Source organism: Amblyomma mixtum, chromosome 2 (genome assembly GCF_055824585.1).
Source record: "Amblyomma mixtum isolate Tamu chromosome 2, ASM5582458v1, whole genome shotgun sequence".
NCBI classification, from domain to species: domain Eukaryota; kingdom Metazoa; phylum Arthropoda; class Arachnida; order Ixodida; family Ixodidae; genus Amblyomma; species Amblyomma mixtum.
Window position 1 is genome coordinate 110,005,589 of NC_143013.1, and position 25,831 is coordinate 110,031,419.

Here is a 25,831-nt window from a genome sequence, read left to right on the forward strand (position 1 = left end):
GTCCCAGTCTTTATGTCTTAATATTCGTTCTGCCTCCTGGGAGATCATACCCCGCGCAAAATTGTTGATAGCCACCTTGGAGTCGCTAATTATGGTGACTGCTTTGGTGCTGGCCATTGCCATGGCGATAGCCGCCTCCTCCGCTGTCCCTGAGTTTTTTGTTTTGACCGAACCGGCCGTTAATGTTTCACCCGAGTCGTTCACGGCCACGACCACAAAGGAGTCGCCTCCTTCGTATTCCGCCGCGTCTACATAGGTTGTGTGTTCCGAGCCTTCGAGCTTGGCTTCAAGGGCCTTTGCTCTGGCTCTCCTCCTGCCTTCGTGAAAAGCAGGGTGCATGTTTTTTGGAAGTGGTTTAATAGTGAGTAATTTTCTAACTTTGGTCTGTAATTTTGCCTGCGCGTTTCTTTCCGGAATTTTATCATGTAATCCTAGGTTGCTCAGGATCTTTCTCCCCGGGGGTGAGCTCGCAAGCCTCCTTAATAAGCGGCCGAAGGCGCGATTGCTCCATAGCAGAGCTAAGCCACTGCCAATTTTTTATACACCACAAACCTCGCACATGGCGATGTGCAATCGCTACTGCGCATGAGAGAGGGAGAGAGGGAGGTAGAGGGAGACTGTCGGCAAGGCGATGGATTCTTTTTGTTACGATGGGCTACCTTAACACGAGGGAAAAAGCTCTTGTGCACCTGCTAGCTATATATTAAGTTTTTTTCCCGCTTGTGCCGCCTTTGATGAGGTCGTCATTTCAGCTGCGCGTCATGCCATCAACGAGTCACTGCACCGCGTCCACAGAGTCCCGGATTTTTCTACCCTGTGCCGTATGATGGCAATTTAGTGTTAGTAGTAACATGAGTTGGAACCACGCCGTTTTGCTCCTTTTGCTGGCTGCAGCAATCGAGTCAGCGAACGCAGCGTCGTCGAAACAGCGACACAAACATGTGCCGAGAAACAAAACATTGACAGTAGTTACACGCGAACGCAACAAACGAAGTTCTGAGGTAAGATATGATAGTGGGCTAGTTGGTTAACATATAGGTTCATCGAAGAAGTTCTCCACTGCTAACCCTCTAAGAAGAGCGATTACTTCAATATCCATGAAACTGCCTATTGTCTAGCTGTTGATTCCAATGGCAGTAGAGGCAATTAGTCATGCGGCTGCCCTGATGCTGAATAAATCTCATTTAGGATTGACTTGGAAATATGCTGGACAATTAAACTGCTGTTTGCATCTTGTCAAGGGAGTGCGGTATATATAAAAACTTAGTGGTTATGGCACCCGGCTGCTAACCTCAAAAGGCGCGGTTTCGGTCCATGCCGCGGCGGTCGAATTTTGATGGAGGCGAAATTCTGGAGGCCCGTGTACTGTGCGATTTCAGTGCAGGTTAAACACCAGGTGGTCGAAATTTCCCGTGTACCTCACTACGGCGTCTCTCACAGCCTGAGTCGCTTTGGGACGTCGAAGCCCTATAAACTAATAAACTTAATTAAATCGTTTGTATTTAATTCACCCAGGCCTCGGCATGAAGATTACGCACTCCTCCCGGAGTGGTGTGTACCTTAACGGTTTGCTTCCACATAAGTGACTCGTCAACTGCAGTGTTGACATGCGTAGAATGAGGAAACTTGTACGTATTGGCTACTGTCTGCACTGTACAAACTGTTTTTGAGCAACTATTCCGATCTGTACGCTCTTTACTACATTAAATTCAGCACCTTGCATACATTAGTGTCAACTAAATAAGGATGATTGACTACGCTAAGCCCACATACATTATGGACCCGCACGTCCTTGATTCTAGCTGAACAACGCAGTGGTCCAAGCACTGGCCACACTGCATAGGTTTTGTGATGTTTTTACTTTCTCACCCTCATCACAAACTTGATGAGCGAACTTGTCCCTTTAAAGTAGAAACCGCCACTTGGCATGGTTTGTTTCTATGGTGTTTCACAACTATTTTTCACCTTGTCCAAGCTTCTCTACCCTAACCAACCTTTCGCATTCATCCGGACAAAGGTTAGCCACACAGAATGCCGACCCCTTCGATTAAAGGCCCCGTGAGCACATTAAAGAAGTTAGGCAGGATTTAACCACAGTTGCCCAAGGGTCAAGCGATATCATTTTGGCAATGACCCGGGCCAAATTTGGAGGTCGCCATCGCGTCGCGCACGGCCAGTTATGGTTGGACATCGATTTTGATCCAAATCGTCCAAGGTCAATCTGTCAAAGTCATTCTTTTGCTATGCTGCGATTCTCAAGGTTAAATCAAGGTCAAATCGGGCACGGAATTGTGACCGACTTTTGGGTTGAATAGAGCTACCGCTCTAAAAATTCAGTTGCAAATTAGCCCGGAGTAAAGTACGAAGATGAGAAACCGTCACATCGGCGTGCGATCGCTGGGCTTTCAGTACAAAGAGCATATGCTCATTATTTAACTGAACCTTTAACTAAATACACGATAACAAGGCATATTAATCCTAACAATGATGTTCATCTGAATTTTCAGCAGTGAGGAGAGCTGGTCTAGCAGGTAGTATTTGCTTAGGCCAGATCTGGCATTGAATTCGTGGCTGACCTTGTTCAGCGAGCAATGCCTTTGAAAGGTATTGACACATAAAGTGCTGACTTCAGAAAGAAAACAACAGTATAGCAGTATGTAGAGGCACTGCGCTCCATCCTTCTTTCCTAAATGCAATATATCTAAATTCTTGAATTACGTGTAAATAAGAAATATAAACATCAAGATAAGTATATACAAGTATATACCTCCGAAGCCGTGAATGTGAAATAAGGTGATACATCACCACCTTAAATGGGTGCTGCCACGGCGGCTCAGTGGTTACAGCGTTCGGCTGCTGACCGAAGAGACGCTGGTTCGATCCCGGCCGCGGTGGTCATATTTCGATGGAGGCGAAATTCTAGAGGCCCGTGTACTGTGCGATGTCATTGCACTTTAAAGAAACCCAGGTGGTCGAAATTTCCGGAGCTCTTTACTATGGCGTCCCTCATAGCATGAGTCAGTTTGTGATGTAGACTCCAGAAACGAAACCGGCAATTGCAGTGATATTCTTCTTATGATTGGAAGAAAATTTTGAATTTTTTTCCGCTCCAGATTTGCCATAAATGCGCCGAAAATTCAGTATGATGTGTTTCTCGCAGGTCGTCAATCACGTTTGCTCTCCGACGTTCTAAGTGCCCTGCCATAATATTTGAGAACGTATCGAACTATCGCGATTGTGGATCTTTTCCAGCTCATTGATAAGGTTTTTTACCTGCGTACGCTGATAGAGACGAGAAAATTCAAGCGTCTTGTGGACGCAAGACGGATTGGTTTGGTTCATTGGGTTTAAAGTCCCAAAGCGACTCAGGCTATGAGGGACGCCGTAGTGAAGGGCTCCGGAAATTTCGACCACCTGGGGTTCGTTAACGTGCACTGGCATCGCACAGCACACGGGCCTCTATAATTTCTCCCCCAAAGAAATTCAGCCGCCGCAGCCGGGATTGAACCCGCGCCTTTCGGGTCAACAGCCGAGCGCCGTAACCACTGAGCCACCGCGGCGGGGCTTGTGGGTGCAAGAACATTTTGGTTATTCGTCTATGTGTTGAGGTGACTCAAATTTCCACGTGATTGAAACTGCATAAAATTTGCTTTAAAAAAAGGGAATAAGCTGCGTTCTTGGATTTTAGGGTTTTTACGACCTCTGCCCAGGAGTGGGAATGCGCCGCAAGCATTTTTCGTTCACGGTCATGTGCGCTTACGGATCTCAAGTGACACTTTTCTATGTTGTCTTGTCAGAATGCGTCTGGTCAGCGACCGCAAAGTCACGTGACTTAAGAATCAACTACAGTGGAACCGCATGTGTCACCTCTTAAGAAGTGTTTCGAATTGGACTAGTTGGAACAGCGCTGTGCTTACAGCTGCACTGCTTTGATTTACACGGACACAGTTAACGAAGTCAGATAAAAACCAGTTAAGCGTATGTCCGCGTAAATTCAAGCTGTCAAGTTCTCCTACAGTGTAATTTCAATTCCGCTCTAGCTTTAAGCGGCGGTCGACGCAAACCGATGCTGGAGGTAAACACCAGTGTTTCCTGGCGACAGCGATAAGTCAGTCACTCGGTGACAGTTTACGTTATGAACTGCAAGTATTGCAGTTCGCCGGGCCCGCAGTGCTCGAGCGGTGCACGGAGCATGGTGACTGCCCGAGAGAAGAGGGGGCGGGGGGGGGGGGGGGAGAGTAAAGGAACGACTCCAGCTGCCGTTCGAAGTGCACGGGAGAGCAGTGGCCGCAGCAGGAAATTCAGCGAACCAGCAGCGCATGCGATCGCCGTGCAGTTTGAGTGCGTATCGCTCTCCGAAGTAGATCGTTTGCGAGGGAAGAATTTTGCAAGCATGGCGCCCGTAGTGCTCGGCTACTGGGACATTCGAGGCCTGGCCCAATCCATCCGCTACCTGCTCGCCCATGCCGAAATCGACTACGAGGACAAGAGGTGCGAGCCTCTCTTCTGATCCTCCCATTTCTCCCGGCACCTGTTCATTTCTTGCTCTTACTTAGTTCTTCTAAGTCTTACTCAGTTATTTTGTACTTGCCGATCCCTTAACTGGCGCAGGCTTTCCATACGTGGCCCACGATTTCGAGGCGCCTTACTGAGAATACGAGAAACCAAAGCTTTCCCGACACAACGAGCAGTCACCTATTTCAAGAAACAAATTTTCGAATGTAATTAACTGCTACTGCTGCGAAATTACTGCCTAATTAATTACATTTTCTAAATTACTTGAGGGGGAAAATAATTCATTACATACTAAATTACAACAAAAATTAAATTACTTTAAAGGTATTAAAGTAATTTCATCAGTGCCATGCCCGGCCGACCTGGTTCTGCAGGTAGAAGTAATATGAAAGGCACGCTGGCCCCTGGGGATGCGAGCCGATCCTGTGTTTGTCGCTTTTCTGTTGAGGATAGGCCACGGGCAGGCACCCAAAGACTGAACTCTTGGACGGGTAGAAGGAGGCTTTAATGGCTGGGCAGCGAGGATGATGAGAAAGAATCAACATTTCTAAACATGGCCGTTCCCCGCCGTGGGTATGTGCCATTAAGTCTGAGGACATAATCATCATCATCATCATCATCGTGGTTTTGTGCCTTCCGATTTTGAAAGCGATGGGGCAGCTGTGCACGGCAATGTATTCATTCGGTGCGTATTCTACTTTATATTTAACTGCATTGTTCTCAAAACTCATATTGTTCAGAAAGTTTCAGTCACTCCCTTTCGCGCTTCCGACGGGGTATGCCTCAAATCTTTAGAAGAGTCGCAGTCGTGCGATTGGCCCGCGTCGCCACGGGTTATTGTGTTTGCGTTTATATTGACTCTTTGTGCTCTATATATGCTTACCAGGCGCTATGAACTTTAAGGTACAAACAAGGTATGAAGCACACTGACACACATAGCGCGAACTCACAACTGCTTCCTCTGTCACGAAGGTTTTGTGACTTTAGACGATTTTTATACCTTTTTAACCTTGCCACGCGGTTAAAACTAAAGCTGTTAAAACACGGTTAAAACCATAGAAACTAATCAGCAAAGGTTGACAATGCAATTACCCTCAAGATTTTAGGTGAAACACACGGCATAGTAAGGAAATTCGGTGAACCGCCCGTGCCACAGAATGATTTGGCCCGTACTATTACCGCATTACCATTTAGTCTTGAATAGAGTAAGGTTATCGAAGCAGACTGACGAGGACTTTCATTATCAACGTCACCATGGTTAGCACGTGTGCTTGAAAAGGGAGTCCACCTCACCTGGCGTCTAATCCTGTTGTCGCGCCGCGCGTGCAGGTACGGCTTCGGCGACGGCCCGGAGCCAAGCCGCGACGAGTGGCTGGCAGTGAAGTTCAAGCTAGACCTGGACTTCCCCAACCTGCCGTACCTGATCGACGGCGATGTGCGGATGACGCAGAGCCAGGCCATCCTGCGCTACCTGGGCCGCAAGCACGGACTGGCGCCCAAGGACGAGGAGACCCAGCGGCGAGTTGACGTGTTGGAGCAGCAGGTTGCGATTGTTCTTGGCCGATATATGTTCTTTGCCAGGCGGCGGCCTGGGCTGGGAATGGAACTCTGCGAAGCGGGAGGTAGGGGATGACGTCGCATAAGACAGCACCTCCACCGGAATGTCACGGGTCGCTCAAAAGGCGCGGGTCTTGGGGACACTGGAGGACCAGGACCACAGGAGGGCAGGCGCCAGAGACAGTCCAAGCGGTCGCGGCCGGGCGCACGAGCCATTCCCTCCGCGCTTCTTCCTCTTTGCCGGCGATCGGCACCCCGCTGGCTGAAGATCACGTTGAGTGGAAAATCAGGACAATATTTCCCAGCCACAGCTCATGATGAATTCTGTCCTAGGGGAAGGGCCTCGAATAGGTCGTAACGAAAACTCCAGAGTTTCCCTCCCACCCGAAGACAGTGTTGCCCAAGCGGGCCTTAGCTGAAAAGGCTGGCGAGTGAGACCTCGGGATAATGCAGCACCTCTGGTCACATGGTCCATCTTGGTCCATCTAGGTGGTCCAGTGGATGCACTCAGGGTGCCAAAGGGTGGAGTGCAGTGCAGCCATCGGTCGTATTCCCTACCAGGAGAGGCACATGAAGATAGGAGTTCTTACGTCCGGCTGAGTATGCTGTAGCCCCCTATTATTCGAAAACTTTGGTGGCACTCCGGTGACCGCCAACGAGGTCCCTTGAGCGCTTTCCTGCTGATACTGTCTTGAAGGCTCACCACTACTGCATTTAAGACGTCGAAATATAACAATTAAGCCTCGCTTGCTCCATGTGAGATATACGTTTTCCCCTTTCGCCTAGAGGCCACGGAATACCGCATCCCACAGCCGCGGCATACTGGTTCGCCTGTCTCGGCTGCGGGAGGTGGTTGGTTCGAGTCTCACCTCCGTACTTTAGTTCTCCTCCCTCCCCAAGGAAGAAGCTCGGACGGAGCTCGAAAATGAATTCGTTAGGGTGGCGAGCATGACAGTTCAAAGATGTTGGTGTCAAAAGCGCATCGAGCATGAATTCTGATGGGATAATCTGGAAGCTGAAATGCTTGGAGTGCTTCTTCCGTTGCCTTGATGCTTGGGCCTTCAAGGTGTGCCTCAACATGATTGGAAACAACTAGAACCGAGCCAGTCTTGTTCGCTATGACGTTGGCAGTCGTATTTGAATTCAGACTCATTTCGGGAGGGTAGGCTTGCTGTTTACTTTTGAAATGCACAAAACAAAACGAACACGTTTATATTTCGAAGTAGTAGTTGTAAAAACATATTTATTGACTGGAAATGATGTCCTACTAGCCGGGCGTTTGTTGTCACGCGTCGAACGTCCCGCAGGCGTCTGACGTTTTCGCGTCAGTGGCGATGCTCTGCTACGACCCGGGCTACACGGACGATAAGCGACGCCAGTTCCTGGTGGACGTGGCCGAGAAGCTCCGCCAGTTCGAGGCTTACCTGGCCAAGCACGCTCCATTCGGCGCTGGGAAAGATGTCACGTACGTGGACTTCCTGCTGTACGAGACACTCCAGGTTAGTGTTCGAACTGGTAGGAGCGCTGCCGTATAGCGTGCTTATGTCCACGGCACACTCGGCGTAGCAGTAAGCTTGTGCGAACTTCAAAGCTTATTGCGGTCATCCGCTGTTTGGTGTAAAAGGAATAATCCGGAAGTTCAGAGCCTAGCAAAATCGTCTCTTGTCGATGTTTCTGCTGGAGAAGATTCAGAAAGAAAAAAAACAAAGAAAATCGGATCAATATCTACGACTGGGAATCGAACCCGCGGTGACTCTAGATATCGGCTTCGGAGGCCGCTGTGCGAGAGCACTAAGCTATCGCTGCTTTTTTTTTTCAGACGTGGTATTTATTGCAGTGAAGCAATGTTCTAGCACATGAACTATGTACAAACCATCAAGAAGACAGTCGCCAATCGATACAATGCATAATACGACACACCTAAGCATCAGATCACAAGAAAAGACGTGACACAATGTGCATCACTACTACATCATAATGTGACACACCTAAGCAACGACGCACTAGACAGAAGGCAATGAAGAGCAAAACACAATGAGTGGTTACCACTCTGGTTCCAAATCAGACTGGGCATACAATTCCTTTAGATTAACAACAAGAGACCACTTCAGCAGAATGATTGTTCTCTAGGTTACCGTTGCAGCCGAACACTACTCGCGTTGTTGTTGTTGCCTTAGTGACATGACACATACCCACGACGGGGGATAGGACAAGTGTAAGTGAGGAAGGCCAAAAGAAGAGGGTAAACTGATGTCAAGCTAATTGTTGCACTTTGGGTAATTGTTATTGCAATTTATAACTTATTTTTATATTGCAACTTATTTGTAATAAATCATATTTTAATCATCAACGAGGAAAGAAATGAAAAGGACACAAGGTTTGGTTTGGTTTATGGGGTTTAACGTCCCAAAGCGACTAAGGCTATGAGAGACGCCGTAGTGGAGGGCTCCGGAAATTTCGACCACCTGGGGTTCTTTAACGTGCACTGACATCGCACAGTACACGGGCCTCTAGAATTTCTCCTCCAAAGAAATTCAACCGCCGCGGCCGGGATCGAACCCGGCCACGGCGGTTGAATTTCTTTGGAGGAGAAATTCTAGAGGCCCGTGTACTGTGCGATGTCAGTGCACGTTAAAGAACCCCAGGTGGTCGAAATTTCCGGAGCCCTCCACTGCGGCGTCTCTCATAGCCTTAGTCACTTTGGGACGTTAAACCCCATAAACCAAACCAAACCTTGTGTCCTTTTCATTTCTTTCCTCGTTAATAATTAAAATATGATTTATTACAAATAAGTTGCAATATAAAAATAATTTATAAAAAGGGCACAAGATCATAGAATTGAATACACCAAAATTACTGACAGATGTTTTAGTTGTGGAAATTTCGGATACAGTTAGCAAGAGAATCTGCCAGTAGCTATTACGTAATCGTTGAGGTATATTTGGAAACTTGATGTAATGCAAAACCTCTGGTGCACGCACTGAAAGAGAGAAGAAGCGGGACCTGCAAAGTCAGCACACTTTCGCGCTGTGCACTGCAGAACGTCGTCTTCATTAGCTTCGGTCTGTGACGTGAACGCTCCGTCCGTCAGCACAGGCCGCTCATCGTCGTCTTCTAAACGTAGCACAAATCCGCGGTTTCGCACTGATTCGAATGTAGTTAACTTTCTGTATAAATTTTTGCCTTCATTCATGGTAGTCTTTCTTCGCCGACGATTTGTGGTGGTAGAGGTGCAGTCGCCACGGGCACGGATATCAGAAATTATTTTATGTGAAAGATTATATCCTCAAGCAAATTTTGAGGTGAGTGCGAAGGTATGAACAGGACGGTACGCTTTTGCTGAATCTGCAAGCCGAGCCACAAACGTCTGGAGTTGGCTACGAAGACTGCGCGAAGGCTGGTTAATCGACTGTGACAGGTATACGCAAATGACATGAGCAGCGTATGCAGGCTTTCATGACATGCTTCCTGCAATGTCGAACCGGCCGCGCATGCCACTGTGCCGCTGTGTGGCGCTGTAAACGTGAAGTTGTGCTATTGTGCGTTTGAGCTAACGCAATCACGCAACTATACATGATGAATTTGTTTCAGGTGCTGGGCAATGGCACTTGACGCAGCAAAGTTGTGCAACGAAAACAATGGAGGCCATTGAAAGCGCCGAAGTTTGCGTTCTGTTTTTGAGGACGAAAACTGACAATTCAAAATGGCGAGCTTGAAAAATGCATAATCACGAAACGGTTAAAAACTGCAGACACTTGGTCTTTGAATTGTACGCGGGCATGCATCGAACATAAGATGCATCATTTCCGAATTTGTTTATGGTTTCGGCTCATTAGCTCATTAAAGACACATTCAACGAGAGCGAATAGAACTTCTTTTTTTTTTTTTAATATGTGCTCTCGCCATTGAGAACCAAAGCCTGAATATATTGTGATCTTTAGATCCACTTTGTCGTGACCGCCAGAGAGCACCCTTATCATTTACTGCACTTATTTGAGCGAGTTCGTGGTCAAGTTTTTATGTGAAACAGGCCTGAAAACCCGTCTGTGACCACCTGTGCGCTACCTACATGGTTTGCACAGTTTACACGATTTACATTTATGTTTTCATGGAGCCCCCTATTCATGTATGCGTTAATGACATGCGTCGGTGTGTGTGTTAATGACATGTGTTTCACGTGCGTCTACTCATCGCGATGCGAGTGCCAGCCAGTGTGTGTGTGTGTGTCTGGACATCACCCATGAAACATTGTATTATGCCATCATCAACCTTCCTTCACACTTTCCCTTTCCTCCCCTTCCCTTTCCCCCAGTGTGGAGTAGCAGGCCAGGGCTATGTTGCCACCGGCCGACCCCTCCTCCTTTCTCTGATTAAAATTCTTTTCTCTCTCTCTCTCTCTCTTGATCGAGTTGGTAATGGCTTCCTAAATTATTCTTTTCTAGCGAACTTGCGGCACTACGCACACGAAGAGGCAACTACACACTATATGAGGCACCGTAGCTGCTCTAGCGAGTGTCCTGCCGTTATTTGTAGTGTTTAGTAGTCTCTGTGTGTGCGCGTAGTGTCTGCAAGTTCGCTAATGTATAGACACCTTTACTGCTTCATGGAACTGCGCAGGGGGCCAAGACTCTCGGGCCGAGAACTTTCCGCAATGGCTTCCGTGCTCTCGAAGAATACTGCAAGCTGATCGCCGACCTGCCGGGACTCAAGGAGTACCTGTCCTCGGAGCGGTTCGAGCCTTGGCCTTTCAGCAGCCCTTTAGCAAATGCGCTGGGGCCGCAACACAAACCGCCCGCGGACGAGTGCTGAACCAGGTTGTTTCAGAAACAGGAAAAATAATTCCGTTCACTGCGCTTTGAGAGAGAAGAACGGTGCTGACTGCTGTCTCTGCTAAACGTACCAAATAATCAAGTTTACAGTTGCGGGGGTCTTTACTACGAGTTATGAAGTTAGTTTTAATGCGAAATCATTTCTAGGCGATGTCGGCGCGCTCGTGTCGCCAAAACGTGTCCGCAATACGTGTACGCAGCAGTTGTGACGATCTCAAACTAGGTAGCATCAAACGAGTGGTCGTAATCGAAAGAGGCTGATGTGAGCATGCTGCGTCAAAAAATTATGTCGATAGGATGATCAGTTAATCAATTAGAGCCAAAAATGTCAAAAAAAAAGTCGGAATAGCGCAGACATCGATAAAGTGAGTGGACGGGAAAACAGCCGTGGGCGGCAAAATAGTTCAGAAATAGGCAAACGAATGAAAATAAAGTTTTGAAATTAACTGAAATGTATTTGATGAGTGGTAATTAATCGAGCAAAAAGTTTCACTGACATAGATAAGTAATTAATTATCAGCAAAAACTATTGGACGGTTGAATAGGTTGGACGGGGATATAAGAAGTGGTTGGGAAAGCAGCCACGGCGCCAAATTTGAAAAACCAAAATGGTTGATTGAGATAAAAGAAGGTATAATCAGAGTAAATAAATCGACATTTAGTTATAGCGTAAGATAATTACTCTAACTGACTAGTTAACAGTGAATGATAAAGAGACGAAAAAAGAGGCGACGAGTGTCGAGGAGACGTCAATGCTTTCGCATTCTCCCAATGCGGGCCGCCGCAGTGATCGTTAATTTTTCTGTTCGCTGTCTACTTACCTATGAGAATGCGCTTTTAGCGTTGTGGACGATGTATTGTCCGGAAGAAGACCTTGAAGAAGCGGGAAAATCTGCAGTCCTCGCTTCTTATACAGTGTGCTTATATTGTTACGGGGTAGTTCCGCTTGGGATTGCAGAGAGCGGACACGGAAGACAGGGCTTTCAAACAACAGGCGTTTTGGTTGGTTGGTTGGTTGGCCTCAAGTAGAATGGCACATACCCACTACGGGGGAGTGGCCAAGAGTATTCTGCAGGCACCAGCCGACACTGCTCGTCGTCTTCTCCAAAAACTCACGAGCTTCTTCTTCTTCCTTCCTTATGCGCATATCAGTGCATGCACCGCCTAATGTAACAATACCATTTATAGTGAACACGATGTCGAGTTTGCGGTAAAGAAGTTTTTTGTGTCAGCTTGTGAGGGCCACAGATCCTCACTTCGAAAATTGTACATTGGGGTAGGGAATACTAATTATCTCAGCGCCTGCATTCACAGTAAAACTCGACTAACAACAAACAGTTGTGTATGAATGAAATAAAAAAACAGAAGCTCGGTTTCTCCGTACGAGTGTTGTGAGCTGGGACGGCTTGTGCACGCTGTCAAAGCGTCGCAAACAGCGCACAAACCAGGACGAGAAAAGAGGAAACGAAGTCTGCGCTGTTTACGAGACCTCGAAGGTACGATTTGTTCTCTAGTCATTTTTCCATCCTCACGTAGGACAGTGAAGATTGATCCAGCGTTGCATCACGATTCTTTTCTGGGTCTGACTGAGTTTCTCGAACCTTAATAACCACTGCCTCACTGTTGTTGTGTAGAAATAAAAGAGCGAGTAGAAATAAAAATACTTTACCTGTCTACCTCGCAGGTAATGTAGGCATGAACCGTTCCTACACATCGCTTACCCCGACCGCCGAGTCTTTAACTCGTTGAACTGCCTGATCGTAAAGTGATCACAAGGTGAACAAGATAGGGGAAGGCCTCGGGGGTGCTCGCCAACGTTTCGACAAGAAGACTTGTCTTCGTACGGGCAAAGCCTTCATAATTGGCGGAGTTTAAATAATGTCTTCACTCCGAGGAAGAAAGCCCGGTAAGGGGAAGGAGTGTGTCAAGTGGGAAGGGTGATGGGGGTGGGGGAGGGTGAATCTTGTACAGCTATGATGGCTGATAAAGTTGATTAACCGGTTCATCTGCGAAACTGTGAAAAGAAAAAGGCCAGCTCAGCAAAAAGTAATCCTGGGGTGTGGTAGACTGAACGAGATACGGTTAGACTTCCTGCTAGAACTATACAAGGGCTTATGCAGGGGAGCCAACACCCCTGAAAATAGACGCCGTCTTTGTCTTTTAGCTTTGGTAGGGTGGACTTATAACGGTTCCTTGTTCCAAGCAATCGGCAAATCCTGCGGTCTGCTTTGACTGCTTGATGAAACTAGGGAAGCAACTTGTTGTTGTGGTGCCAAAGATTGCCCCGTTAACGCATTCAGCCACGAAGGAAATACTATCAGCGCCAAATGAAACGCGAACAAAAACATTAAAGTATTCGCTTGTGAGGAGGATAACGAGCGGGCTCTATTAACGAATGTAAATGGCGGTTTTCATATCTTCAAAGCCAAAGTTAACTGCACAAATATATAGAATGTTCTTGCGGGCTAGGTGGTTCATTGCAGAAAAAGGTTAGTACTGCAAGAATGTGACATGACAGAAGAACGAGGAACAAAAACGCCTGTGTTGTCGTTTTTGTTCCTCGTGCTCCCGTCATGTCCCATTCGCGCAGCACTAACCTTTTTCTCGAATATATAGTCTCACTCAACTAAGTCTTCGTATCGAGGTTTGCTTTTCCATTTTCTTGTTTTACTTTCATTATTTGTTTAATTATTTATACACATTGCAGTCTCTAGCGAGGCTATTGCAGGCGTGGGGTAGAACACAAAGTACACTACAAAGAATAAAGAAAGCAGTCATACAATATTAGGAACAGGCTTGTAACAATTCTTCTAATGATAATGAACGGATGTTGCCTGCTAAGGAATTCCAAACTTCCACGGTATGCGGGAAAAGGATGTACTTAAAGAAGTTAGGGCGGGCATAAAGGGGCGAAATGTTCAGGCTGCATGTAGATGAAGGTTTTGAAAATGTTAGATAACTATCTAGCGAAGAAAAGCTAGGTGAATTGGCTAAAGTGTACGTGTTTCGAGGCATTAAAGAAGATGACGTGAATCAAGAGTAGCGAGGCCTAGTTGGAAAAAAAATGAATGGCGAAAAATCCATCCCAAATCTCCTGGTTGGTTGATCTCACACTGCTTATAGGGGTTCCAAACAACACAAACATATTCGAGGATGGGGCGAACGAGTGTTTCATATGTTAAAAGCTTGCTGATAGTAGCTTGCTAAGATGCTAATACTACTTAGGAGTACAATGACGGTGATGATGCCGCAAAATATGCTCATAAGAATGCTGCAACTAGCTTGCTAGTGCCTTCTCATGTTTATGTGGCAGCGGCTCGTGCCTTGTCTACTCTATAGCCGATGCTATTTTCTGGATTTTCCAGTCATTCGGTAAATAAAGTTTCTTTAATGTTTCTTTCGCGCCAGTGGGTCTTGCCAGCCAACTACCCGCGCAACTTTTCTGAAGAAGAGAAAGAAGAAGGCGGTTATAGGGATATGTCCAACAACATTCTCCAAGGGCACAAGAACCAGAAAAATGGCGTTCATCCCGTACGCAAGACGGCCTGTGCCCTTCGGGTATGCTCTTTTCTATGACCCCCAACAGGAGCCGAGGCCTCAATCCGACCGACAGGAATCGCACCTTCGCGGGACTCGGATGGGTCCGTTCCAACCCGATGTCCCGGTAAAGACGGAAAGATTCCGACTAGGAAGGTCGCGGCCACGGACGGTGTCGCCTGCCGACGCACACCACGATGAACGGTGCCCACTTTTCGGTACGACTCCACTAGAAAGAAGATACTATAGAGCTTTCTGTCTGCACTTGACACTGTCAATTATCTCTGTGTATTCAGCTTGAAATACGAAACAAGCCGTACATCTGTCCCTTTCAAGGTGGCATCGTTTCCGTGCTTGTTGTTATGCTGTGACCTAGGCTACAGCTTTTAGTGCAATGTTTCATTACCTCCCAACCTAGAGAGAAGCTTGCTGAAGGTTATTATAACCCGTAGTTTTGCCGGGAAAACTCTCAGGTTTTCACAGGTTTAAAATTAGGATGATCTTTGAGCACTTTTTATGCTTTAGTAACCGGGCTCGGGACGCGGTTCCCGCAAGAGATGTCAGCACTATTTTTGGTCACTAGTTTAAGCTTGATAGCGCTTAAACGCGCATCCGCAGCAGATGCCGAGAAAGAAGTGACGAGACGGCACCGTGCTGCGCAAAAAAATGAATGAGACGTCACAACTGCCGACCGAAGATCGAAGCGCACGAAAGCGAGGCGGCTGCTGTCGTCTCGTACACCAGGCTCACATGCATGTTTCAGTCGCAACCTTGTTTCTAGTTTCCGACGTTCGTTGTTAATTAGAGCCAGAACGATGTATCAGGAACTAGCATTTCCTTTATGGGAGGAAATGTTGGAGCTGTTGGGGAGGCATGGAGTCCAGGGGGATTCGGTTTGTTTACCGTGCATGGATATATCAACACACGAGCGATTTATCATTACAGAGGTTTATCCCCTCAAAGCGACTAGCGCGTGTGGCTTCGAACTTACATATTCATCGCTTTCGGGTGCAACCGCTAACCACGCCCCATGCCTTTCGTTCATGCGCAGCCCTTCCCACGCCAGCTTTGCCGGAGCTCTCCGAGCGCCGTGGCCCTGGGACCGAGATGGGGGCGCCGTCCGCATCGCTCATCGTTGACGCCTTGTCGTTGTTAAGCGCCAGAAACAGCGCGTGCTCTGCGTCGACTGTGGAAACCGTCGACACGTCCGAGTGCAGTAGCATGGCCCCGTACTGGGTACCGGAAGAGATCAGGCACTACTTCCGGCATCGGCAGTCAGTTGACGATGAGGGGAAAGAAGCGAGCAGCAACCAGAAGACTGACAGTGCGCTGCGCGACATCGGCCGTGACGGGGAGCTACCTGCGATCTACTCTAGCAGTTGGTCCAGGTTAGAGGGAATTTTGTGGTTTCTGCTCTGTGCGATCCCAGACAGCTGCTCTGGCCTAAAACGAGGAGGAAGTATATGACTGTATACTTGTGCTTTTCCAGCTGCGTTGCGCAGTTTTTCTAATGCAGCAAGTCGTTAACTCGTTCTGCGTGTAGAAAAAAAAGAGATATGTTGTACCTAACTGGAAATACGCAGGGATGGCAAGCTTAGAGAGTGAACCCTATGCGCGGTTTTATGCGTTGGTTTTCGCTGTAGCAAAGAGAAGTCCCGGCGCTAAGTGCCCCCCGGGCGTGTAAGCGTGAAGCTACCATCATACGATACCTGCTCTTTTGTGCCATTTAAGAAAGAGCAGGAACTGTGTCTAGGCCCTATGCCCCAATTCACCGACTCAGTTTGCATGCGGAGGAGTCGTATTAGTAAATATTGTTTTTCTTAAGATTCCAGTAAATTAATTTCTTCTGCCTGATTACCAAAGAAATATTTTGTTGTCAAGCAGGAAATTTAGCTGATGTTGTTCTTTGTTCAACAAAGCAGCCACAAAAGTTCATTTGAGGTTAATTACGAAGCCTAATCCAGCGAGTAGAGGAAAACATCGGTCCACTGAATGGAAGTTCAGTTCTACGAGCGGATTGAAGCTTTCCTTGTTGTCCTTGTTAAAGATTGTGCTGTGAAAACCATCTTCCTGCCGCTCCTCGATTGTGATAAAAGTCGCCCACACCTTGCTGTGTTTCAGCAGAAAGATCGTCCTTGAATTAGATTGCTGTGGGAACGTGTGGGCCCACACAAAATAAGGAATATATTAATTATAAATTAATGTGAGGAACAAAGCCTGGTAGAGTAACAGCTTATAATAAGCAAATTTGCCAGCTTACTTAGATCACACTATTATTTTAAACGTATTTTTCCTACTGCCATCGAGAAGTCGAATATGCTACGCGGTTGATTTAATCACTTCCATTCGATAAATTTAAGATCCCATTAATCAGTGATAACCAGTCTAAGATTAACTTCATCAAGTAATCTTTCAATTTGTTTCTGAACTCTTTCATTTCTTCTTTAGTCTGCCTTGTAGTTGGTGTGTATATTACGGCGTAGTTTCTTTAAACATGTACTGTCTAAGATTAACTTCATCAAGTAATCATTCAATTTGTTTCTGAACTCTTTCATTTGTTCTTTAGTCTGCTTTGTAGTTTGTGTGTACATTACGGCGTAGTTTCTTTAAACATGTACTGTTTTTTAATTTTGTGTACTTCCTACTGAAGCTGTAGCTCCAGGTGGGGCTCGAGTATCTGCAAATAATTAGCGCGGACGCTCGGGTTAGATACAATTAGCCACCGTCGGCGCAGCTTGTGAGGATCGTTTGAACACTGTTCTTTATATATTGACTTAAAATACTGTACTACAAGTATCTGGTCACAATTAGGCCGTGCGGATATTGTACAAAACTGGGAATGCGGAGGGCAGAGTTGCCAGCTCGAGGCGACATGCCCAACATTCTGAGACAAAAATTTTGAGAATGGAAAATTGTAAGATACTCTCATGGAAATGTTGAAGCAAATGGTCCATTCTTCCGATATGTAGCAAAATCTTTGTGTTAAAGTGTTTCCATCCATCGCATCGAACAGTTAATACTGCCATAGAAAAGTAAAGAGGGAACGCTTTTGACGATTGCAAAAACGTTTATAACAAAAAATGCAGGACTGTCGTTGGGTGATCGCCGGTTGTATAGATTGTTATTGTGAAATATTACATTATATAAAAAAAACTGCGTTCATAAATAGTTTCCCGTTCAAAAATGCTTTTGTCCAGAATCGTTGTATATGGTGAATGCAGGTGGAGCGATGAGTGCTGCCATAAGCCCCGTCGCGCTCTGGTCGCAGTGATGGCGGTGGCCGTGTGCGGCGCCCTGCTGGCGATGCTCTTCGTCACGGTCGCGGCAGAGTTCCGCCTCACTTGGCCGAAATCTGGACTGCATGCCGGAGGCGGGCCTCTTGGGGAAGATACAGGAGGCGTCGATGAGAGCCTCGCCGACTTCCTTATGCCTGCACCGAAACAAGACGACAAGGAGCGCGAAGGCGTCAGGCGAAACGAAGATTACGGCGGCGCAGAAGAGGCCACCATGGACTCCCGTACCGAGGACGGAGCGGATGGGGCCGGAAACGGAGATGGTGAGGCGGTACTGAAGAGAGAGCACGCCGACATGGTGGGAGGGCTCAGGGCAAACGGCCTTATCGCCTTTCGAAAAGCGGTGAGTTTTCGTGTTCCTGTAGGAACCGTTTTGCCGTTTAATGCGCAGGCATGCTTCGTTGCTTTCATCCCTCTTTAGAACATATCTGCGGTGTGTTAGGCTTGGTTCGCTGGCGCGGTAGCATTCGTGGTGGCAACCCATTTCACTCGTCTTTGATAACTAACTCACTTGCAGCTGGTGCTTTGGGGGTGTCCGGACGCGGTAGCATTGGTTGAGAAGTGAAACAAAAAAAAAAGGACTAACGCCGGATTGTCAGGGGATGGTTCATTTGTGCAATATTCTCGAACGAACCCATTGGACATCTGATTTATGCGCATCTCGGAAGGGAGAAGCAGTAGTTGGCCTTCCACCATGGCCGATGCTTCCGCAACCCCCTAATTGACCCGGCAAAGCGTTGAAAATCGACGGTGACTATCGAGGCTCTTCTTCCGAGCACGCGCATTGCAGGCGTGGCAGAAAGAAAGCAAATACGCACGAAGAGTTCAGCTCATGCAGATATGGAACGCATAGCGGGCACCAAGTGAGCCAGGACAGCAGCTTGGGCATGTTGGTTATTCATTCTTGATGGAACAGCGCAAAGCATCAGGGACAAGAGACAAGCGCTGACAAAGCATCAGGGACAAGAGACAAGCGCTGACAAAGCATCAGGGACAAGAGACAAGCGCTGCGCAAAGCATCAGGGACAAGAGACCAAGTGAGCGTGTCTGCTTTCCGTTCAGAAGTCGGCCAACGTCCGCGAGCGGGATGTCTTTCAGCATTCGTCAGCGTCTCCTGTTTCAATAGCGTTAAGATTCTCGTTCAGTGGAAATCCTGGTGCCGGCGCTGGCGTTTCGAGAAAAGCAACTGACTCACCTGCCTCCTAGGTCACACGACCTTGTGACGTGATCAGTGCCTGCCCATCTTGGCAGGCGGCTATCCCATCCGATTGTGAGCAAATTTCTCACCGTGGCTGCGTTTGAAACACCCACCTGCCGGGGAAGTGGCTCATCGCTAAACCGCTGCACCACTGCGCCAGGAGGAGTACGAGGACTCCCAGGCATCTTTGAATGTAAAACAGAGAATGACCATGCCTGCGAAGTGATACCCAAAGGGGACCCCAGGCTGATGAAGGTGCCCACTAAGGCTATCGCGTCATACCCTGAAGGTGGTTCTTATGCGTCCCATAGCGTTTTTCCTTCTATGCTAAAATTTATTTGTTCGATTCTCAAAGCGATTAGGGAAGCCCAACTTAAGTGGGCCCAGCGGGGCCACCCCCTTACTGTCGTCATAAAATTGTGTCCGAGGAACGCGTCATGGTGGGATTTGTATTGTCCCACAATATGGGTAGGAGCATCGGTCTGCATCTTTCCCACGCAGCTGCATCGCGCATGAAACGTTAATTCGGGCCTCACCTGCCGCCGCCAAAATGCGTCTGGCCCTGCGTCATCATAGCGTTCATAGGAAATAGATGAGAGCTTGTCTGTGTTGCCATGATCCGCATCCAATTAACCCGAGGCGAAGGTAGTTTGAACGTAATACAAGTCAAGCTGAGCGAGCCTCAAAAGTGCTTTATTCACTGAAACGAGCTCACATCATCCGAAGTCATCAACGGAACAGAGCAAGACAAGGTTGTCGAGGCGAAGGTAAAGTTGCGCAGTTAAAGTAATCGTCGCTCCCAAAATAAAACAGACGGGTTTCCGGCTGGCAGAAAATACGACTGTGTATGCTCTCCTGATTTTGCGGGACTTGTGAGGCCATTCAGGAGGCATAAATGAAGTTCAGCACAGACTGAATTGGGCTTACGTGGGTTCTCAACGACAGAAGTAAGGCTGTGGGGTGGTTGGCCAGGGCGAACGCAGCGCTAAAGTGTAGATAGGAACCCATATATGAAGGGAAGCATTGGGGTCTTCGGGTGATACGGTATGACGGTCACCTATATCAGTAACAGATCTGACCAGAATCAGAACGGACAGAATCTATCAGTAACAGATCTGACTTTCGCATATGCACAGGTGAGCTTAAAGGCGTTGAAGCCTGGCGCGACAAGCATTTATTAAGCCTAAGCACAAATCAATTATCATTGCTCTCATTTTATCGCTGGCAACACTGTCATTCCTTTGATATGTGGCTCGGAATAATAATCTTTTCTCTCACTAACTCGGCGTCACCGTGTTAAAACTCTTACTTGGTCCGCCCACGTAATGAACATAACCAGAGAAGCGAATCGCACTTTTCGTTACCTGCGTCGAAACCTGCTGCTTGTGTCTGCCTCGGTTAAGATTTCAACTTATCTCACCTTTGCCCAGTGTGAGCTAGAATATGCATACTGAATTTGTGAGCCTCGAGAATCTGTTCGTTTCATCGTTCTCGATTCGGTTCAAAATAGAGTAGCCGAGTTTAATCACTCGGACTGCTCCCATTACTGTAGCGTCATTATCATCAGCCTGTAGGGCATGAGCCTCCCTCACTGACTTCTGATTAACTCTGTCCTGTGCCAGCTGCGGCCACTGTAGTGTGCCCTCTCTAAGATCCCAGGTACACCTTACTTATATCGAACGCAAAGGTCGCGCCTTTAGGCTCTCTCTTTTTTGACAAGTTTTGTGATAGTCTCCCCGATATTTAAGTAATATCGCGGGGACACTGGCTGTGAACTCGCATCCGCCGCCATCTCAGAACCATCTACTCTTTCCCAGCACATACTACCCCTCATATCCAATGCTCAACATAAGCGAGGACCAGTATTGGCTACCACCCCACTTTTTATCCTGCTGACTTGACCATCAGTGGGAAATTCGTGAAGTCAAATGTACAACGGATGCATTTAATGCACTCATTTTACCCCTCACGTTCAATATCTTGAAGAAGTTGCGTGCTGGCAACATTGAATGCTGTATTGTACGTAGGTTCCACGCGTTTACATCTTTCACCTTACTTGCATACGAAATGTTTTTCATTTCCTCTTCCTGTAATGCCCTCGGATGCCATTCAATCAGAAATAAATAATTAACTAGTAAGCTCTAGAACACTGCTCGTCGAGAAGCCGCACAGAAATCCGATCCACTTCAGTTCAAGGCTGCCATCGAATCTTTCATTTGAACACTCAGCGCATACTTCATGTAATATCGGATGCTAGGGAAATTTAAGTCAATAATAGTAATACAAAGCAAACAAGGACACCAAGACAAAAAATCAACTGTTCTTAGTGTCTAAACGAGTGGATGGATATAGTAATGAAAGCAGCTACAGGGATGCCCAGTTTGTATGCTTTACTTTGCATAGGCGACCACTTTTGTGAAGCATAGCAGAGCATAGCTTCGGTAGTTCCGTTCAGTTCCTCTTTGGGACGTCACTGATTTTGGTGTCATGGTGTACACGAGGACAGCGCTTAATAAACCTTCCTATTTGCGTTTGTATTTTTTTTGTCTTTAGGCGAGAGTGATATGCGGACAACCTGTCTTCAAAATCTGCTCTGGTGGTCGGCCAGAGTTCTACTACAACGAAACCATCGACGCTTGTCTGCTGTTGGCTTCGGAGGGACCTGGTGTTTGCAACAGGGGTCGCAACCGGTTTGCGTCCATGGACAGCTGCCGCCAACAATGCGTGGATATTCAAACACCTGCTCCAGAATGCTACCAGAAGGCTGTCTTCGCTGAATGTCAGGCGTAAGATGCTGACAACCTTCTTGGATTTGTTCGCCTCAAACGCTAATGCTGATAGCACTAAACCTATCTGCAAACACATGATGAGGCGATATTTCGGAGGAGGCGGTTGTAACTAGCACTATAGGGAATAAAGTGTCGGTGCTTTAAGTAATATAAATACCTAGGCCGTTAGAAGGGTTTACTGAGATATTTTTGAAAGCAGAGATTCATTTTCCGACGCTGCGGATTTGTAAGCTGTGGAAACTGATGCTCTGCGGAGGCTGTGCCTAATGCTAGCCGCCTGTTTCAGTATTTTTCCTTCGAAATGCTCACCGGAGAAGCAAATACTTACGACAGCAACAGGTGTGCGACACATGACATTCATGCCAACAGGCATGCTACAGTATGAAAGACTATGTTATGCCTTCATGCTTGAAGTGGTAGAAGTGCCCTTTCTGATCATGGTACTGCTTAATGCAATTCACGCATTTACAGCACAATAATTACAAAATATGACATTTCCTATCATAATTACAGACCATTTCGAACCTAAGCTCTCATTATATAGGAGGTTTTGAAACAGGTGTCAGGAGCATTAAAACTAGGCAAAACATAAGACGGGCACCAGGCGATCATTTGAAATCTGCGTGAAGAACTTCATCTTCATGCGGTAAAGTGTTTGTGTCGTCGCGCCATCATTGTCTTCGGAACGAATTATTGTGGCCGCATGCGCAAAAAGCCCCATCATGATTGTCTTACAGAAACGAAGTTCAGGTGTCGCATGTTGGGTTGGATATTGAAACTAACCCAAATATGTCGAAGTCGAAGGAATCACGAAATACAATTGAATTGATATATCGTACTCGGGGGAGGGGGGGGGGGAAGGAGGTGTTGCAGAATAGTTCGATAGATCCCAAATCCGATATATAAAAATGGCAGTAGATAAGGTCATCTGCAAGATTATTATCTTATCTTCAAGACAAGATTATATCGGCATTCGACTCTTTCTTGGTTAGGGTCTAGGCATGTTGCGTGGTGTTGTATGACATCGCGTGTGAGTGCTAGCGTCCCAGATCTGCGCACGGGATATGAAGAAGGTTGTAGTGGAAGGCTGCAGATTAATTTCCATGAGCTGGGGCTCTTTAGCGTACAATGTTGTCGCACAGCACACAGACGTTTTTGCTTTTCGCCTCTATCAAAACGCGGCCGCCGCCGTTGGGATTCGAACCAGTGTCCATGGGCTCAGCGGCTGAATGCCGTTGCCACTAAGCCACTGCGGTGGCTAACTGCGTCTTTAGTTCCCGATCGGTAGAGATGGTTGCTCTATGATTTGCTTTTATGGAACATGTGCCGTCTGGTTTCGTCTCCCAGTCGCAGACTTATTTTATTTATGCGAAAACATTACTAGTCCCATTACGAGAAAAGCTGACGATGTGTGTGTCTGTGTCTGTGTGTATGTGTAGTAGCAGATGGAACTGAAAATCCGAGTGGTGTCAAGAAATATAGGATGACGTCATGAAGCGGCCGTATGACACATCAAGCCGAGCGCACACTGCCATTTCAGACAATCCAATGCATGTCGTTTGTCTATACGTACTCGTCTCTGGAAGACCTCCAGGTGGCGCCCAGTTTGTCATAATTGTGACGCAATCGTTTGTCATAGAGCGTTCCGGGTGGCGTCATGCGATTTGTCCTTGCATGTAGCTTACATGTGTTAGTCAAGCTTGAGGCTAGCTTGCGACAGGGATTCGAACCGACGACATATGCGCCTTCAATTGTATGCCTTCCCAGACTTTCGTATCAAAATTGTGATGCAACCGTTCGTCGTACGACGTTCCGGGTGATGTCATACGCGTATGTGTGCAAACTCGACTGACCTCATCTCCTTGCAGCGAGAGAGTTCGAACGTTTCTGGACTGGTGCGTAACCAGTATGCAAACTCATAAACTTGTACTTTAATGCATCTACAGACATTAAACGTAAACATAGCACCAGGGAGAGTAATGCTTTCGCATTGCCACACGAAAGCAGTCTTAAACGTTTCTGCTAAATTTTTGTGACAAAATGTCGACCTACGGCTGTCGTGACGATTGAACTAAGCGTCATTTAGAAGCAAAGCTAACAGCCTTGCGATGGTGGCAGCTTCATTCTCGAAGGCTTTAATAAGGCTGAAAAAAATCTGATATCACCACGCCAGGAAAAGCTCTACTGGCAAGTTTCAACTTCCTGTCTATAGTTTTGTGTATTTGTCAAGCATGCAATACAGAAAAACACTAGAGAATACAGTTAAACTTCGTCTTAGTTACAAGATGCTAATGGATTAATGCCCATATATGCAGAAGAGGTAATTCTCTAATTCACATTCATAGGTCGCTCAGAGTCCTCATACTACTACGGGCGCAGTGGTGTAGCAGTTAAGCCTCAAATTCTCCAGCCTGGGTCGCCAATCGGGTATACATGATTGTAGTTTTACCCCTGACAAGGTATGCCAGGAAGATCTGGCACGTTGCTGGTGTCAAGATTTGCTGAACGTCCCTGTGGTTTTTGCAGCGTTTTGTCGAAGTATTAGCGTTTGAAGCCGTTTGAAGCCTTGCAGCAGGAGCGGCCGGAGGTGGGCAACCTAGATCACGGGACCTTGTGGCGCAATCGCAACCTGCCTACAAGATTGAGCAAACTGACCACCGTTGCAGGTGGCTAATGACTGGCCGCGAGAGGTTCTCCGGAAAGAGCAACTTGGGTCGCCTAGACCCTCACGGATAGCACCACCTACCATCGAAGGGCAGTGGAGCATCGCTTAGCCGCTGCACAACTGCGCCAGGAGGGGTATCAGGACTCCCAGGGATATATGAACATAAAGGTTTTGAAGGTTTGAAGGTTTATTTCCGCAACTAGGTGTTGCGAGGACAGCCAGGGAAAAAGTAGACAATGACCAATTCTGCATATATGGGCGTTGACCCATTAGCTCTATAGCGTCATAGCCTTGCGGAGCTTAAGTGTCTCCTCCCATATTTTGGCATCTGCATGTACACGCAACCACCTTTCTCGCTCTTCAAGCGCGCACACCTCTATTCACTTGGCTGCAGCTGGCGTGACGCTACTCCAAGCTTACCCGGGTTATTCTGACGGTTGAGAATCACTCATAACGTACTTTTCGCTAGTGACCCATCTAGCGCTTGCGCACTATAGAAATGTGGAAATTGTGGCGCGAGTAAATTACCCGACGAAGGCTGTTTGATTTTAACGGCCCTACGACAACTTGCCCAAAGAGCGCCGTGGCTGTAGTATTTCGCCCGCACAAGGTAATGATACGAAAGGCATGGATGGGCTCAATACAAGTACTGGTGTAGAGGTATAGAAATATAAGAACACTAAAACAATTGATCAAGTTAAAACTACTTGCTCATTCTCATCATTGCATGCTCCTTTCTACTGTGAAGGGTCAATGATTTTTGTGCAAGTGAGGTTTAGTGAGATCAAGCTAGACGGATGTCTGTTCCTACCATTGCAACGAGAACTAAGGCGGTTCATTGGACGAACACGTTCAAGCTTTCATTCCTGGCACGTTGCCGCAGGCGAGATATAATCGACAGCTGGTGGTGGTACATGGAGGGCAAGGGATGTCGCCGTTGGAGGTTCCCTCGTGGCCACTGCCCGTCCAAGGGAACTGAAGTATTCCGCACATCCCTGGACTGTGTCCGCCGATGCGCCGATCCCAAGAGGCGCGAACCGTGCCGCTCACCGACTGCAGCGCTTTGTGAGGCCGAACAGCTGCGGTTCGGCTTCTTTGCGGACGCGGACCCAGACGGGTCCGGAGCCGTGCGCTGTCGTGAGCTGCATTCCACTGGCGGAGACAGAGCGCGCCACTGCCTCGCCGGTGCCAACAGGTTCCCCACGATGGAGGCCTGTAGGAAGGCCTGCATGCAAGCTGCCCCTTAGGTCGTGCCGAACGGCGGCGCAATACAGACGTTTCACGTTTACCTCCATTACATCGTTTTCAGTCTGAACAGCTTGAGAATTTTTGTCGTCCGGTTATCACGTGCGTGCGGCCACAACAGCAGTTATTGATACCAGTCGCGGGATGAAGCAGTGAACGGCGGACAATGCATAAGAGGAAGAACGCAGCTTTAGGTTTGCTAC

At 47.4% G+C, this 25,831-nt stretch overlaps 2 protein-coding genes across 2 annotated transcripts; both read left to right on the top strand.

The window, feature by feature from the left end:
* The first annotated feature begins 4,390 nt into the window (after positions 1-4,390).
* LOC149360549 (glutathione S-transferase Mu 2-like) lies at positions 4,391-12,556 on the top strand. Its single transcript, XM_089569310.1, has 4 exons — positions 4,391-4,491; positions 5,845-6,058; positions 7,380-7,571; positions 10,690-12,556. The coding sequence occupies exons 1-4, from the start codon at positions 4,394-4,396 to the stop codon at positions 10,879-10,881; spliced, it is 696 nt and encodes a 231-aa protein (XP_089425436.1). The 5' UTR covers positions 4,391-4,393; the 3' UTR covers positions 10,882-12,556.
* A 2,938-nt stretch (positions 12,557-15,494) lies between these two features.
* LOC149360550 (uncharacterized) lies at positions 15,495-25,630 on the top strand. Its single transcript, XM_089567870.1, has 4 exons — positions 15,495-15,826; positions 17,660-18,074; positions 21,483-21,715; positions 25,267-25,630. Exons 1-4 carry the CDS (start codon positions 15,546-15,548, stop codon positions 25,628-25,630), a joined length of 1,293 nt encoding a protein of 430 aa, XP_089423996.1. The 5' UTR covers positions 15,495-15,545.
* Positions 25,631-25,831: the final 201 nt, after the last annotated feature.

What these genes read in the sequence shown, in the direction of transcription:
- LOC149360549 (XM_089569310.1), top strand. Translation starts at nt 4,394, where the DNA reads ATGGCGCCCGTAGTGCTCGGCTACTGGGACATTCGAGGCCTGGCCCAA. An exon ending in ATCGACTACGAGGACAAGAG is followed by an intron (nt 4,492 to 5,844) that starts GTGCGAGCCTCT and finishes CCGCGCGTGCAG; the next exon opens with GTACGGCTTCGGCGACGGCC. An exon ending in TTGACGTGTTGGAGCAGCAG is followed by an intron (nt 6,059 to 7,379) that starts GTTGCGATTGTT and finishes AACGTCCCGCAG; the next exon opens with GCGTCTGACGTTTTCGCGTC.
- LOC149360550 (XM_089567870.1), top strand. Translation starts at nt 15,546, where the DNA reads ATGGGGGCGCCGTCCGCATCGCTCATCGTTGACGCCTTGTCGTTGTTA. An exon ending in TACTCTAGCAGTTGGTCCAG is followed by an intron (nt 15,827 to 17,659) that starts GTTAGAGGGAAT and finishes TGGTGAATGCAG; the next exon opens with GTGGAGCGATGAGTGCTGCC. An exon ending in TTATCGCCTTTCGAAAAGCG is followed by an intron (nt 18,075 to 21,482) that starts GTGAGTTTTCGT and finishes TTTTGTCTTTAG; the next exon opens with GCGAGAGTGATATGCGGACA.